This window comes from Mastomys coucha, unplaced genomic scaffold (genome assembly GCF_008632895.1).
Source record: "Mastomys coucha isolate ucsf_1 unplaced genomic scaffold, UCSF_Mcou_1 pScaffold5, whole genome shotgun sequence".
In the NCBI taxonomy this organism is placed as follows: domain Eukaryota; kingdom Metazoa; phylum Chordata; class Mammalia; order Rodentia; family Muridae; genus Mastomys; species Mastomys coucha.
The window spans coordinates 740,432-757,585 of NW_022196911.1; the positions used below are offsets into that span (position 1 = coordinate 740,432).

The window sequence follows — 17,154 nt, forward strand, 5'->3', positions numbered from 1 at the left end:
CCCTAGAACAATCCTTCTGCCCACCACCCCAGCAGGCCGCTGCTGCCCCCAAGACAGAAACAGAGAACTGGTTTCTTCACGTTGCCCTATCCTTCGCTTGCTGCAAGCTCATGGACACAAGTAAAATTAAAAAGAGGAAGAGGAGGAGGGTCACTTGGAGTTGGGCAAGCTCACAGCTCTGCCAACAAACCAAATGACTTCTCTGCATCCCAGGTTCTCCTGGTTAGAAATCAGACGAACGTCGTTCCATCCCTTACATCTGTTGGGGGCTAATCGATGTATCTTTCCAGCACACAGAGCAGCGTAAGCACTCAAAAACCGTCTCTGTCTAGCACGTATTCTATTCTACCTCACTTGTGGACTACAAAGTTACAATGTTATTCCCCACTAACCCTGGAAATTATAAAGCTCGGAAGACTCAGTCCTAAAACCAAAGGCGTTAACCTGCTTAAGGCTACAAAACCAGCATTGCATGCAGACTCCAAGAACGACTTTTAGCCCTAGGCCACCTCCCACGTGATAAACCCTTCCTTCTGAAGGTCTAAACTGAACTTAGGGCCACTACCTCCTGCGGAAAGTGAGCTGCCTTATGAAGACCAAGGGTGGCATCAGGTTTTGAGGCAGAAAGGGCTGGCCATACAATCTCAGGGCAAGGGCTCAGCACCACACTGATGCCCCACCTCCTCTGCCTTGACTTTCTGGCAACTCCAACCAGCCGCTTCACGTCCGCTGGCCCCCGCCCTCCTAACGTCACGGCCACTAGGTACAGTGCCCCCTAGGGGCCTCAGTTCCTCCCACGAGGAAGAGCCTGGTCTTTTCCTGCTGCTGGTCCTTTACTGTGCCGCTTGGCTCTCTGGTGCCTCCCTCGCCATCCCGGGGAGGAACTTGCAGCCGCATCTCTGCGCCTCGGGAGGACCCTGCGCTCTGCAGCAGCATGAGCTCCCGCCTCCCTCTCCTGCTACGCCAGCTCGGCCGCCAGCAGCTGTCCCCGGGCCCAGCACGTCGCCTCCGTGAGCTATGTCGCTCCGGCAGCAGCAACAGCAGCAGCAGCAGCGGAGGTGGTGACCCCGAGGGGTTACGCGGGTGGCGGCTGCAGGATGGCCAAGCCTTCAGCGGCCGTGGCCCGGGCAATCCGGAAGCCCCAGGGATGGACTCCATCGTCAGGTGAGTGTCCGGCTTGTCTACACGCAGGTCTCTAGACAGGGACCCAAGGATGGGACAACGGCACTCTCTGGAGCTGGGAGACCCGAGGGACCTGTTCGTAGGGCGGGAAGCAGAGAGTGTTTGGTGCCGACTTGCTAGAGACGCCTTGCGATTGGCAGAGAGGGCGTGGGGGGCAAAGGGGGACCTTCAGAGCATGGGACACTGCAGATGAGGGCATCCCCCGGCCGGCGCGCGCCTCACGGACCGCACGACCCGCTCCACGTGCACCGCCCGCCTCCGGCTCTGATGCAACCGCGCCGGGCGTGGCGCCGACAGGAAAAAGGGCGGTGCGGCCCTGGGCGGGAGAGAAGCAAGGAGGGCGGCCCTGCAATCCTGCCACTGCTGCTGTCCCACTACTGGAGGAGGGGCGGGCCAAACCCCTTGCGGAAGCCCTCCAGGTCTGGGAGTATCGCCGCCCAGAAAGCACACAGGTTCCGGTGTAGCTGTAACTGGAAAGTCGATTCCCTATCCCCTGGTGATCTGGGCAGAGTTGTCTGATCAAACCCTATACTGAGTAGTGGGTTTGCTAGGCCACTGCTGTGCAGAGGACCTACCTGCAAAGGGCGGGAAAGCCCTTTTCCGCTTTGATTCCCAACTGGGGCTATGGAAACAATTAAATGAGCAAAAACAATCTGGCCCCAGGGGCTGTCACACATATAGCCTGCAACAAATAGTCATTATTTTAACAATAAACTAAACTAAGCTCTGCGAACTTGGTGTAATGGGCATGACAGTAAATACTTAAGGTTTAGTGAACTAAAAAGCAGAATTCAAAATGTTACATGGGTACGTTTGTGACAAGGAAAAAGAAATTCTCACAGTTTTTTTGATAAAATCCAACATTTTATGGACACTGAAATTTCAATTTCGTATGGTTTTCACGTGCTATGAAATCCCTTATTTCTATTTTTCTACCTGTTGTTTAAAAACTGGAAGCCCAAGCTAGGGAGATAGGGCAGTTAACAAAGTACTGGCTGGGAGGAACATGAAGACCTAAGTTCCATCCCCAGTACCCATGTGGGCATGGTGGCTTACTCTTGATACCCCAGTCCCCCGGAGGCAGAAAAGGACAGATCTCGAAGCTCACTGGCCAGCCCACACAGTATCATCCAGTCCAATGACAGGTCCTGTCTCCAAAAGCAAGGTGAGCAACTGTTGAGGGATAGCCTCCAAAGTTGACCTGTGGTAAATATACACAACACACATGCATCGGAACACACTCACGTGAATACATAAGTAAAAACATGTGTGCGTGCGTGTGTTCTTAGTGGATGGGTGGTAGTTTCCCTGGCTCTGCTTGCTTCTGAACCAGAGGACAGAGCTCGAGAGTGTGATGCCTTCCTCTTGCAATGCGCCTGTACCAGGGACAAGCTATTGATTGGCCTAAGCATGTTCAACTGCAAATGGAAACCATAAGGCCACCTGCTTCAGTGAAGCAATTCTAAGATGTATACTAACCCAGCAATCCTAGAATGTGTATCCTGAATCCCTCTGGACAGAGTATTTGCTTCCCATCAATTGGGTCTTGTAGCTGCTGTAGGTCAGGTGGCCATTTTAGCACATTTAGCACTGCCTGTACCCATGGGATTTGGAAAGTGGAGAAGTTATCAGATTGGATGTCACCTGGAATTAGATAGCTGTTCAAGAGCTTAGGGTGGAATTACATGTGCGTCAGAAATGATATGGCATAAAGTTACCAGGAAGCATAGTGACTTTTACATAGTGTTGGAGTTCCATTGCTTGTGATCTGAGAGGTCATTTTTGGAAATAGTGTGATCTCTGATGGTTGCCTGTCATCTGATAGAATCTAGAAAGTGCCAGTCCCCAACATTTGCAGAATGGGTGACCGAAACAAAAACTACAGGCTTACACCTTGGCTGGTCATGGTTCTCCATGGGTTCATACACTGGAGGCTTAGGCCACAGAGTGATGCTTCTGAGGCCATTCTGGGGTGGAAACTTTGAGAAATAGGGCCTTGGAGGAGATGCTTCTTAGGACCTGCCCTGAAGGAAGTGGTGAGGATTCAATGTTTTCTCCTCTCCTTTCTGGTTCCTGATATGAGGAATTTTGCTCTGAGGCACACTCCTGTGACTATGGACTGTCCTTGCTGGAGACTACCAGATCATACTGGTATTTTCAAGACAGGGTTTCTCTGTGTAGCTCTGGCTGTCCTGGAACTCACTCTGTAGACCAGGATGGCCTCAAACTCAGAAATCTGCCGATGTCTGCCTCCCAAGTGCTGGGATTACAGGCATGCGCCACCACTGCCCAGCTTTTTTTTTTTTTTTTGACAATGGCATATTTTAAGGATTACTGCTTCACCAGCATCCTTATGATACATAGGATAATCATATCAAAAAAAAAAACCTGTCAACCAACAAAAATGAGATTTTTTTTTCAGTTAAAAATCCATTCAGGAAAGTCAGATCCACAATTCGAAGTTTAAGTATTCTTCAGTTTATTGTTTTCTTTTTTGATACATACAATAAAACAATTTTTTTTGTCTAGATACCTTTAAAAATTCTTTAAGGGGGCTGAAGAAATGACTCACGGGCTAAAAGCATACTCTGTTATTGCAGAGGATCAAAGTTTGGTTCCCAGTACTCACATTGACTAGGTGACTCACAACCGCCCTTAACCCCAGCTCAGGACATGCCAATCCTTCTCTGGCCGCCATACATACACAGTTAATTAAAAACAAATTCCATCAATACAATAAAGACATTTTGGAAAGAAAAGAGTATGTTGTCATTTAACTAACAGCAATTTTTTTTTCTTAGTGGTTCATAAATTGGTGGTGTGGCTCTCCTTGTCTATCTAAGATTTGATGGAATAATGCATATAAGATAATCTTACCAATCTCAGATCCAGGGGCAGTGGTGGCGCACGCCTTTAATCCCAGCACTTGGGAGGCAGAGGCAAGCAGATTCCTGGATTTGAGGCCAGTTTGGTCTATAGAGTGAGTTCCAGGACAGCCAAGGCTACACAGAGAAACCCTGTCCCGAAAAACAAAAACAAAACAAACAAACATAAAAAAATGATCTCAGATTCAGCTCATGCAGAAAATTGAAAAAGAGCCAGGATGCCTATCTTTTTTTCTAGGTTTTGCTGCTATAGCATAACACTACAGGCTGAATGATTATAGAGACTTCCCTCTTGGAGGCTGGGAAGTCCACTGACAATGGGCCAGCATATGGCGAGGGCTTTGCTACATCACAACATAACTAAAGGCAAGAGAGTTGCAGACGTGAATTAGTCCCTTCCATCATCCCATGACAACCACATGAATCCATTCCACCTCCTCAAGGTCCCGTATCAGCACCATTACACCAGAAATTAAGTCTCCAACACACATGAGCTTGAGGGACCCACTCAAACCATTAGCAACACTCAAAGATAACATCCCGAGCAAAGGCTCCAGGATGGTCCCCAAGATGATTACTCATCGGTTCTGGTCTCTGGTCTTGTCAACTCCCAGCCAGTGAGAGATAAAAGGAGCCAGGCTGTGTGTGGTCCTCTTAATACACAATCCTTCCCTCCTCCTTGTGGCCAAAAGCTGATGAGGTGATCCCAGTGGGCTTCGGGAGAGAGACTGGGAGATGTAGGTGGTCATGTGAGGTTGAAACTCAATCTTATTACTAAAAAAGAGGAGTTGGGAAGACTATGTGGAGGAAGTAGCTGGGGTCAGCTTTATTTTCACCCCTGTTATATAAAGTGTATCTGATAATGGCCAAAGCAAAGAGTTATAAAACAGCTTTCCACTTTTTTTTACCATGGACCGGTTCTCTAAACACTACTGGCTGCCTTGGGGGGAGATGTCTGTGGAGGTTAGCTCTGTATTCCTAGAAGGATCCTTTTACCTTTGAAAGAGCTGAGAAGTTAAAATGAGGGCTTAATGAGAAGTTAACAAGTGCTCTGGACTTTCGGGAATGAGGATAAGTGTGCGTTGATAATTTTCAGTAACGTAGCCAGCTGTTTTCTCCTACACTCGGGTGTGGTCACAGCCAGCCGCAGGGAGAATGAGGAGGAATATAGTTGTTAGAACAAGGCAGCTTTGTGCTCAGCTTGTAGGCTTAATGCAGTTAGCCAGGCGGAAATGACTGAGCTGGTGATGGAGGCAGAAATTGTAACAGTATCACTAACAGGGGTTGTGTTAGTGCAGAGCTAAGCTTAAACTTTTACCCACCTATCTTCAGTAATAGGGAAAATTGCGTTTTAGCTACACTGTTACCAGTCAGAATTGAAGTTTTCTTCCCCAAGGACATAGACTCATCTTTGGAAACATTTCTGCTACTCTTTGGATGTTTGGGGCCTGGGAATGCTCCTGTATTGTTTATCACTGCAGGCATCACAGCAAGAAATGGAAGCATAATACACATGGCCAGTTGTGGGTGGGTACCCCAACCAATTTTTTTTAAGTGGTATGATTGCTTTGTTGAGCCCCTTTGTGTAGCCATATCTTCTTTCTGCCCCTTACTGCAACTACTTTAGGTCTGACAACTGATTTAAAAAAAAAAAATTATTTCTATTCTGTGTGTATGAGAGTTTGATCTGCATGTATGTCTGTGTACCAACAATGTGCCTGTTGCCCTCGGAGGCCAAAAAAGGAGACATCCAAACCTCTGGAACTAGAATTACAGATAGTAGTTAGCCTCTGTGTGAGTGTTGGAACTGGAACAGTGGTCCTTTGGAAGAGCAAGCAGTGCCCTTAACTGCTGAGCCATTTCTCCAAGTCCTTGACAGCTAACTTAAACCTACTGATAATTTTTTTTTAGGTTTATTTATTTATTTTATGTAAGTACACTGTAACTGTCTTCAGACACTCCAGAAGAGGGAATCAGATCTCGTTACAGATGGTTGTGAGCCACCATGTGGTTGCTGGGATTTGAACTCAGGATCTTCGGAAGAGCAGTCAGTGCTCTTAACCTCTGAGCCATCTCTCCAACCCCTCTAGTGATAATTTAGCTATTGGAATATTCCTTTCATTTTTTTAAAAATTGGGGCTAGCAATCTTTTTTTAAGTTTAGTTTATTGAGAGTGGGCAAGACTGGAAGGGTTCCTGTTACAGATTTTTATGTTTCTTATGTTTAAGACCATGACCAGTACCTGACAAGGAGCAACCTGAGAGAAGGAGGGTTCATTTGAGTTTATAGTTCAAGTGGACACTGTCTACAACAAAAGGATGGTGCTAGGAACAGAAGGCACTTGGGCACATTGTATCTGGAGTCAAAGAAAGCTGTTATCCACAGACCATGTTCCAGAAACCCCTGGCACTTATTTAAAATGATACATTCCTGGACCCCAGCCCAGCATATTGAATCAGACTTTCTGAGATGGAATCTTGATGGTGATTACACTTCCCAGGGAATTCTTAGAGTCAGAAGTGCTTGGTGCAGTACTTCCCCCAGACTAAGCAAAAATATGGACCCAGCTTGGCCTAGAGCAGCTTAGCAGCTCTGCCAGGCTGGGCGGCAGTGCAGCATAGAAACCTCACCACCCATTGCTGGAGAAGTAATCTCAACTTTTCAGAAGGGTTTCACGTCTTAGCACAGTAATGAAATTACTTCCCCAGGGATTGAACTGTCTCCCAAGTGTATAAAACCAAAACCAAATAATTGCTAACAGTGCACACTTGCCTGGCCTCTGGCTCTGTTAGCCTCTGTGATGTTAGGAAAGTTAAGTCCCATGCAAGTTTTTAACTCTTTGTGGTCTTGTGTGTACCCTGTTCCCTGGATCCCCTTGTATGAGGGCTCAGCACTTTCCATTTCACAATTCCTCAGCCACCATTCTGCAAGGAAGGCGGGAAATGGTTGGTTTTCGTGAGTCACTACTAATGGCATCTGGCTGAGACTAATTCATTTTTTTCAAAGTTGTTGGGTGCATGTAATAAATAAAGGCATCCTGAAGTCAGCAGTACTTGTCTAGCTCGTGTGAGACCCCAGGCTTACCCAGCCATCGTCGAGGGGAGGGGGAACTTGGGGGGAGGATAATGTTTTAACACTGAAACTGGGCACTACTTTGGGTAGCCTTTCAGTCTGCTCTGAGAGGCGGAAACAAAAAGCCAACGCCTGGCGATGTGCCAGTGAGGACATAGCGTAGAGGTGATGGTAGCTTTCAGAATGACCCATCTGGAAGGTTCTAGAAAGAAAGTCTGTCTCTGCCATATTTATATAGGTCTGCTCCTCTCCTAGCCCTCACTGGGCATTGGGGCAAGATGACTTGGAGAAGAACAAGCTGCCCCAGGAGGATAACGTTGTCTTTAAAAGGGCCCCCATTGGCTACAGCATCCTATGCCTTCTGCAACTTCCTGCTATCCTTCCCTCCTCTTCTGTCTTTGAGACATTCCTTTAAACTCTGGATGCTGGAATTTAACCGGAATTTAGACACCATTTCATTGTTCCATACTTGCCATCCACTTAGCCATCACCATTTCACAGACCACTCCCCTGTGCTGCCCCTTCACCCCCCCCCCCATCATTTGTTTCCTTTTCCAACATTACCTCAGACTCATTTCTCCTGGGGGAGGAGTAAGAAAATGTGGTGAAAGAATTAAATTGTTTGGAATAGAAACCCAGACTTTCAATTCCTTTATTATATTTATTTATTTGTGTGCATGTGAGTGTGTAAGTCAGAGGACAACTTGGGAGAGGAGGGGTCAACTCAGTTCCCTTCTTTTACCATATGGGTCTGGAGATGGACAATTGACAGATTGTCAGCAAGCACTTTTACCCACTGAGCTCTCTTCACTGGCTCCAAACTTGTCATTATCACAAACTTGGAAAATACAGGAGATAATTTCAACCTCTCGTAAATGAATAGCCACGTTTAGTTCTTCTAAGTCAGGGTTTCATTGTGTAGGCTGGCCTTGAATTTACAGTCCTCTCACCTCCGCCTCCCTAGAGCTGGGACGACAGCTCTGTGCCAGAACTGCACTGCTTGCATCAGGAGTTCTTGATGCCTGGGTGCTCTGCCTTCCCTCACACTCTGATCAGTCTCCCTCTGTTGTCTGATTCACTTACAACAACAAGCTTTGCAAGGACACACATTGTGCCTGTCCTATCTAATTATTAACAAGGAAATGGCTGTGCTGTGTCTCTCTCCATACAGAGACGTCATTCACAATTCCAAGGAAGTGCTGAGCTTGTTGCAAGAAAAAAACCCTGCCTTTAAGCCAGTTCTTGCTGTTATTCAGGTAAGTTGTGAGCATGGTGCACTTTTAGCATTTTAAGATGCAGTTTAGCAAATGCATATAAGCAGAGACCAGACGCATGGCCTGTCAGTGGCCAGTGCTCTTACGTGGTTTTCTTCTACAGGGTTGCAGGTTAGACACGACTCTTTTGGAGTCAGTTATCTTTCTGAGGTATAGGTTACTCACTGAGGTCAGAAGGTAGGCACCATAAATCACAGGACAAAGAATAGTTACATGTACTTATGTATATTTGATACGTCTGGCAAGTCCGTTCTCTCTTGTTTCTGGGGAAGACGAGTGGGTAATGGCAGGTGCTCATTAATGTTTGACAACTCACATGTCAAAAGCCATGAGTGTGTCAGAGAACTTGGCATCCCGAGTTTGTCCTTTGGCTGCTGCCCCTTAGTCCTGAGCTGCAGTTGGCACTGTGTTATTGGCATCCTAGTGTGGTGGCAGATGCAGGGAAATAACAGGATGAGCCAGGCCTGGAAGCAATTTGGCCTATTATTGTGATGCTTGGCAGGCTGGTCCAGTATCAAGATAGCAGCCTATGTGGCCAATGGCACCTTGGTTCGGGAGATTGTAGGACTGTACTCATGTGACCTGCATCCTTTGCGAAGTTTCCATATCCCCTCCAGGGGAGTCGCTCTGGGAACTTGGGCTCCTGGGAATCTGGTTGCATGTTGCCATTCAGCCTAAGTACGAACATCCAAATATCTGTCTTTGGTGGTTCATACAACATGATGCTGGCTCTGTGGCCATGATGATGTCATTTTTATACACCCCATGTTTTAGTTACTTTTCTATTGCTGTGACAAAACACCATGACTGACCCTGGCAGCTTATAAAAGGAAGCATTCGGTTGGGGTATGGTTTCAGTGAGTTAGAGTTTATTACCGAACAAAGACATGGAGGTAAGAATGACTGGCAAATAACATCTTGATCCTCCACCAGGAGGCAGAGAAAGACACTGGAAATGATGCAAGTCTATTGAAACCTCAAGCCCACCCCCAGCAACACATGTCTTCCAACAAGGCCACGCCTCCTAATCCTTCCCAAACAGTTCCACCAACAGGGGACCAAATATTCAAATATATAAACCTATAGGGACCATTCTCATTCAAACCACCACACCCTGCAACATGCAATCTATTATTTTCTTAAAGGCTATAATGTGTTAGTCTAAGAAGTTTACATGTCCATAACTCCTACTGTTAGCCCAGTTTTCATAGGCAATAAGAGTCGTTTCTATAATTTTCTTACCGTCTTTTGTATTCAGGCTACTTGTGTTCATTGTCTTCGCAAGTGTGATCTCTGTGTTGTGTTTGGGACACATTGTAAAGGTATTTCACATTGTAACATTCTCCCTTCTGCTCCTTTGCCCCTAGGCAGGTGATGACAACTTGATGCAGGATATGAACCAGAATTTGGCCAAGGAGGTGAGAGCTGGAGATTCTAGCAGTCCATTAGAATTCGTAACGGTGTGTGTTCTCTTGTGGTGACAGAGAATCTTATGTTCCCTTTCAGGCTGGTCTGGATATCACTCATATCTGCTTGCCTTCAGACAGTGGAGAGGATGAGGTAATGTCGGCCTAGCTCATTTCCTTTCCTTATCGGGCCTATGGGCATCTTCTGGGGAGGTGGGCACAGGTCCAGCCTTCTCTTGTGGTCGAGTTTCCATGGGAATGAGATCGCTCTTCCCTGTGATGTAAAAGCTCCTGATCACCTTCTGCCTTACAGTTAGTTTCTATTGATGGTAAGCTGAGACATTATGGTGAACTCAGCTGTTTATTCATGGTAGAAGCAACAGGGTCTCATGAAAACATTGTTGGAGTTGGGGTATGTTGAAACCCAGCTCTGGTTTTACTCTGTTCTAGAAGCATCAACATGGACCATTCCTCTGGTATCTCAGGGTCACCACAGCATTATTGATGCAATGTGGGAACAGGACATGGTAATCTTCAAGGGTCGTCTTCTAGGATTAACACTCTGGGACTCCTTCATTATCATTTTGGGGACAACTGATAAAATCTCCATCCTGGGCCATGTGTTCTAGTTGTTCCTGCCAGCATCATTCCCCAGTATGCCATGGTCCTGGGCTGGGGCATGAGCTTTTGGGGCTAACTTTCCTCTGGCCAGCTACGGTTAGGGATAAGGTTAGAGTTAGGCTTCCTGGGATAGAAAACCTCTAATCACAAGATCTGGGTTGATAAAGTTTATTTGTTTGTTTGTTTGTTTGTTTGTTCATTTATTCATTTGTTTGCGGGGAGGTGGTGGAGGTGAGATTAGACATGAATGATGTTTGAAGATCAGCAGTCACTGGCTAGAAAAAGCATCCCGAAGTCAGGAGAGCTACAGTACTTCCTTCCTGCTAGCATCTCTGTAGTGTACTGCCAAATCGAAGGTGGTAGTCAACTCTACCTGTCGCAGCCACATTCGCACCATGGTCAAAAAGCCATTCCACTAGTAATGGAGGTTGTTCAAAATAATTATCTCTAGATACAGAGACTATTAGATGGGGAGCGACACCCAGCAAATACCTAAAACTACAAGTAGTACAGACCCTACGGTATTGTATGGCGTCTCTCTGGCTTAACTAAGATTGTTGATGCTCTTATGCGTTGGCACCACTAGTCAGTCAAAGAAAAGTTACATAAGCACCAATACTGTGATGCTACAGGGCTGATTAGGGAACTGAAGTGACTCCTAAGTGACAAAGGAGCGGTCCCATACACAGGTGTAGGTGTGCTAGACAAGGGGCTGAGTCATGTCCAGTTGGTTCTACATCTCACCGGGCTACTCAGTGAGGTGTACAGTTTCAAACTAATGAATTGTTTATTTCTGGAACTTTCCCTTGAATGTTTTTTTGTAACATAGTTGATGAAGAGTAACGGAAACCTTGGAGTGTGAAAGAATTTGTAGTCTCCTGCAGGGCTGGGCAGAAAGGTTTTCATTTATAAAGAGGAGTAAGCCTAGGTGTGAGATGAGATGAGAGAGCAGCTTGGTGGTAATAGATCAGAGAAGGTTCCTACCCAGGCCAGCCTATTCTCAGGGGTTACTGTCTGTGTGTTCAGCCTGAGGGTGCCCCAAAGTTCAGGCGTCTGGAGAGAAAGCTTGACCAAAAGTTTACTTTCAAACAAATTTGGTTTTGCTTGGATAGTGGGAACTAGCAGTCGGTCCAGCCACTGATGAAATGGGATTGTGCTCTTGTAATCTGTCTTTCTATGTCCTTAGGAACTGTCATGAACTGAGTCTTCTCTAGATCCTATGGGGAAAGGTAATTCTCCACAGTACACAGAGGTTGTAGGTGAAGGTTCCCACTGCTTCTTTTCTCCAGCATCTCAAGGAAAGTTTATTGACCCGACTAATAAGGAAAAGAATAAAGGCAGGCCCCCGCAGATGCACTTCCCTCTAAGGATGTTTTCTGCAAACCACAAATTTGCTCGGCTGCACCTGCATTGTCTGACCTACTGCAAAAAGGAAGAGGGGAGATGAAGTCTTAATGCCATTTAGATCATTTCTAAGGAAGAAAGGAAGCTAAGTATTGGACAAGCAGTTAATACTGTATTTGCCAGGTATGGTGCGTACCAACCATGAAGGCACAAGCAGAGAAAGAATCCAAAGAAGCAGGTCAGCCATTTCCAGGACACTCAGTGTATACAGGCACATCTTCATTTCTCTAGACAGTTTCAGTTGTGTAGCCCAGGCTAGCCGTGAAACACTATGAAGCCCAGTCTGACTTTAAATTCATAATCCCCCTGCCCCAGCCTCCTAAGTGCCAAGATTATGGTTGTACACCCAACATATTTTTATAAGGATTTGTCCACTCCCACTGCTTTGGTATAGGGGCTGAAATTTCAGTGAGTGTGGCATTATTATGTTGAGCATCTTCATTTATTAAGTTTTTTATTTTCCCAGTTTTGTTTTGCTTTTATTAGTGCTTTCCCGCTCTCGGTACAGGTAAAGCGAGATCCTTACTTTATCCATGGAACCACTGACCACCCTCACCCTGTGACTCTTCTCCCTTCGACCTGCTTTGTTTTTCCTTATGTTTCTGATCACTTTCAGAACTTATTACTACAGTTGGGGGGAGGGGCGGGGCTTGCTTCCCTATTAGCATATCGTGTCTACCAAAACAGTTTTGCTTACAACAAGCTGGTAGGTCCCTTGCTTAGAACTTGTACAAAGCTGATGCTCAGAACATATTTTGTTTATTTGTTTGTTTGTTTTATTTAAATATGTGATGGCTGGGTATGTACACATGAGCGTTGTACCTAGGGAACTCAGAGGTAACTGGAGCTTGGGAGCCACCTGATATAGATACTTGGGACAGAACTCTGGGTCCTCTAGAGGGCAGCAGCATACTGAGCCATTTCTCTGGCTCCCAGCTTCACCAAGTTTGTTTTAGTGGCAGAAAAAAAAAATCATCAATCAAGGCCCTTTAAAATACTTTGGTGAAGACAATGGGCCAGAAATGCCAGTCTCTGCTGTAAGCCTCAGAGGCGCTCTGATGGCTGTGTTGAGCCCTCTGTGTTGTCTGCTACAAGACTCTGAAGGCCTCTGGGGTTGTTGGAAGCTACTGATGTGTTACGATGTTCTGAATGAATTTCGCCAGCTTGTCAGGAGGATGTTAGATTAAATAAATCAGTAGGCAGCAAATGGCTATAAAGGGAATTAAAGACAGCCCAGGATCATTTATCCCCAGATCTATAACATTCCAACTCTCCACGATCATGATGGTCTAACCAGCCTTATAGAATCTTTAACATGTTACCTTTTTTTTCCTGGAAACTTCAGTTCACAGCTGAATGAATGAGGCAAATATTCTTTCTGTACCAAGTAGCATTTCTCTTCTCTACTAGATGGTAGTAATAATGTAGATATTGTTGCCAAGCAATAAAATCAACTGGCAAAGTGACACTTCCTTTGAGTGGGATGCTCATACAAGGGATCTTTCTGCTTCGGAGTCAGAGGTTTGGTCAAGTGAAATGAATCCGTCTGAATGTTTGAGTTTCTGTCTGAAGCCTTAGGAAAGGCTCCTGGCACGACACTTGGATCCTGTGAACCAGAGGGCCGTGACTGGTTGACTTGCTGCTGGGAAACCTCTCTTGAGTATGTAACTGCTTGGACCTGTAGGTTCCATTGGACCTGGTTGAGGTACTTGGCTGCATGCTTCCAGACCTCCCTCCACACTGGATTGGCTTTTGTCTGCTAACCTGGAGTTCTCTAAGCATGCTGTAAAAGAGAAACAGGCTCTTTGCTGTACCTCACCCCAGAGTCTTCAATAAGGAGTAAAAAGAACCTAACAGATACAGTTTTAGGAATCTGGATATGTGTTTGTGTGCACACGTGGATGCAGATGCACGTGCGTATCATAGCCAGAAGACAGACAACCTCAGGAGCCAGCCATCTCTTTCATTTGTGGTGCAGGGTCTCTCATCGGCAGGAAACTCACCTTGCAGGCTAGGCTGGCTGCTCAGGAAGTCCCAGAGATCTATATGTCCCTACTTCCCAGGAACTGGAATCACAGGTCTATACTACTGAGGCCAACCATTTTTTATATAGGTTTTAGAGGTCCAGCTAAAGTCATCAGTGAGAACACATGTCACCAATATGCCATCTCTCTGGGTCTATGGAGAAATCCTTTTTCTCCCCCATTAACTTTTTTTTTTTACTAGTTTTTACTTTCACAAAGCAAATGTTTTTCTGTTTAGATCATAGATGAAATCCTGAAGATTAATGAGGACCCCAGAGTGCATGGTCTTGCCCTTCAGATCTCTGAAGATTCATTGAGCAACAAAGTTCTCAATGCTTTGAAACCAGAAAAAGATGTGGATGGGTAAGAAATATAAAAGGAAATAATCAATAGTCATCAATCTTATTGATAAGTAACTAGTGATTTGCCTAAATTTCAATTTTTTTTTTTTGTAACTCAATTAGTTTAAAAATCATTTTAAATAGCTTAGGAGGTAGAGAATTTTTAAAATTCTGTGAATGGAAGTCATGTGTGTTGGACAATCCATATCTGTTTGGTGATAATACTGCTCTATCATAACTACCCAGCAAGCTCCTGTTTTTCTGACTGAGTCTTTGTCTAGGAATAATCTTCCCTGGGTAATTCTACCGAACAGCGAAAGAAAGGCTGAAACCTGATTCCCCAGGAGCCCTGAAGCATCCTTTACTCCTAGATTGGTTGAGAAAAAAAATAACAACACATGCTTTTATTAATAATATGAGTTTCTAATTAAATTTTGAGGTGGAGGGGGAATTGTGACCATTGGGTGTTTTGTGGAATGCCATGGTAAGATATAAGCATCATAGGATAGTGAGTGCTACCAGCCTACAGTGAGAGGACAATGTGTTTCCTAGAGAGCAAAAGCTCCATTCTCTTATATGGAAGCCTAGGAAATAATTAGCCACGCAGTTGAAATAGCGGGGCTTATTTGGGATGATAAGGTCAGGAACGAATTTATAAAGTTAGACTTCTGTCTAGGGTATCCTTAAGCAGCTGGAGTGAAAGCTTGGTCATCCACTGAACTACGCTGGCTTATTGCAGTCTATCCTTTCTTACAAGGGGAAGACAGGCTCAAACAAGAGAATGTTTTGTAAGGGCTGGGCTGTAATTCAGTGGGAGGGTGTGTGCATAGGTAAGACACTTGAGTTCTCTGGGATGTAGAGATGGATGGTTGGATAGTTGGGTGGATGGTAAAACCTCCAATTCTATAGCAGAGTAATCAAAAGGAGAAGATGCATGTGGTAGTGGACCAGGAAGCCCCAAGGTATGACATTTCAGACATTTCATACAAGGAGGGAATCCTCAAAACCTTCTGAGTGTCTTCATTCTGTCACTACAGAATGACGTGGAGAACATCATCTTTTAAGTTCTTTGTTCTAGACTGGAGTGGAAGAAAGCACACAAAAGCCAGTGTCTAGCAAGTATGTGGTTTCTTGATGTTCTCCCTTCATTTCCCAAAGAAATAAATACTGAAGCCAAGTGGAAGTTGACCTGCGAGTGCCTGGATCAATAGACTCAGTCCTTAAGGTCTCAAAGTGGACAGCTGATTGTGGGGACTGTTGGAGCCATTGAAGGTGTCTCTGGAGCTAGGAAGTGCAGCCCTGCGTGGCCTTGTGCTGGGTCCTAGGCAGTTTCCTGCACGTCCCATTCCCTGCCCCTCTTCATTCACGACTTGCTCCCATACCGTTACCGCTGGATGATTTGTAACTCACCTGTTCTCTTCCGTTCGAATGCAGGGTGACCGATGTCAATCTGGGGAAACTGGTGCGAGGCGACGCTCCCGAGTGTTTTGTTTCACCCTTGGCCAGAGCTGCGGTAGAACTTGTTGAGAAATCAGGTCTGGAATGATTGATTCTGTTTATTGGGGTTTTGGTTTTGTTTTGTTTTTCAATAAGGATTTGTTGCTGGAAGATTCTAAATGAAACAGAAGAGAAATGCTATTTTCTACCTACTGCTATTTAGATAACTTTTTTATTTTATTTATTTATTTATTTATTTATTTATTTTGATTTTTCAAGACAGGGTTTCTCTATATAGCTCTGGCTGTCCTGGAACTCACTCTGTAGATCAGGCTGGCCTCAAACTCAGAAATCCGCCTGCCTCTGCCTCCCAAGTGCCCACTGCCTGGCTAGATAACTTTTTTAAAATAATAACTTACTTCTGGAAAAATTCTAATTGATGTCTTAAAGTGCTATCTAATGTTGGCTTTATTCCTCTCTGTTTTGAATTTGCATGTAAATAGGGTAGCTGAAAGCATTTTCTAGTAAGATTGTGTATAAAAGAGATGGCTACAAACAAACACTAACATTTTAAATATTGGTTTCTCTCAAGAAACAGTCAAAATAACCACAACGAAAATGTCTTTAACAAGTCTGTCTCTGTAGGTAAAGGTACATCACACTTAGAACTGACTTGGTTGAGCAGGTGGATTTCTCATGGAAAGATTCCATGTGAGACTTATTACCAAGTGGGTCTGTTTCGGTACCCAGCGCTATTTAATTTCTTACATTCTTTTCTTGACCTCACATTCCTGTGCCAGGAAAATAGACACAAATGATTCTCCTTTTTTGATTACTGCATTTAACTAATCATTACTGTGTGTACTGGCTGGTTTTGTGTGTCAACTTAACACAAGTTAGAGTCATCAGAGAGGAAGGAGCCTCAGTTGAGAAAATGAGATCCAACTGTAAGGCACTTATTGATTAGTAATCAATGGGGTAGGACCCGGCTCATGGATGCTGCCATCCCTGGGCTGGTGGTCCTGGTTTGATAAAAAAGCAGGTTGAGCAAAACCATGGGAAGCAAGCGAGTAAGCAGCAACCCCTCCATGGCCTCTGCATCAGCTCCTGCTCCAGGTCCCAGCCCTGTGTGAGTTCCTGTCCTGACTTCCTCCAATGTTGGGCAATGATCTGAAAGTGTAAACCAAATAAACCCTTTCCTTCCCAACTTGCTTTTTGGTCATGGTGTTTCGTCATAGCCATGAAAACCCTAACTAAGACACTGTGGGACAGATCATGTATTTAACAGCTTAGCTAAGACACTGTGAGATAGCTTGTGTATTTAATGACTTAACTAAGACACTTTGGGATAGTACAAGTCTTTAGTAGCTTGACTAAGACTCTGTGAGATACTTTGTGTATTTTATGGCTCCCTAACTTGAGAACACAGAAGCTCAACTTTTCTTGGCCCCAATCTGCAGAGAAGAGAAGCAGATGTCCCTCCCCTAGCCTCAAACATTCAACATTCA

General features: G+C 45.1%; 1 protein-coding gene across 2 annotated transcripts in view; it reads left to right on the top strand.

The window, feature by feature from the left end:
- Window positions 1-768: 768 nt before the first annotated feature.
- Mthfd1l (methylenetetrahydrofolate dehydrogenase (NADP+ dependent) 1 like) overlaps window positions 769-17,154 on the top strand; it is a 181,783-nt gene continuing 165,397 nt past the window's right edge. For both annotated transcript variants that reach the window (XM_031351087.1, XM_031351088.1), the window contains exons 1-6: window positions 769-1,164; window positions 8,311-8,395; window positions 9,781-9,831; window positions 9,920-9,973; window positions 14,107-14,231; window positions 15,644-15,744. In XM_031351087.1, the coding sequence (XP_031206947.1) occupies window positions 935-1,164; window positions 8,311-8,395; window positions 9,781-9,831; window positions 9,920-9,973; window positions 14,107-14,231; window positions 15,644-15,744 (646 nt within the window). In that variant the 5' untranslated portion in view covers window positions 769-934. The remainder of the gene's footprint in view (window positions 1,165-8,310; window positions 8,396-9,780; window positions 9,832-9,919; window positions 9,974-14,106; window positions 14,232-15,643; window positions 15,745-17,154) is intronic.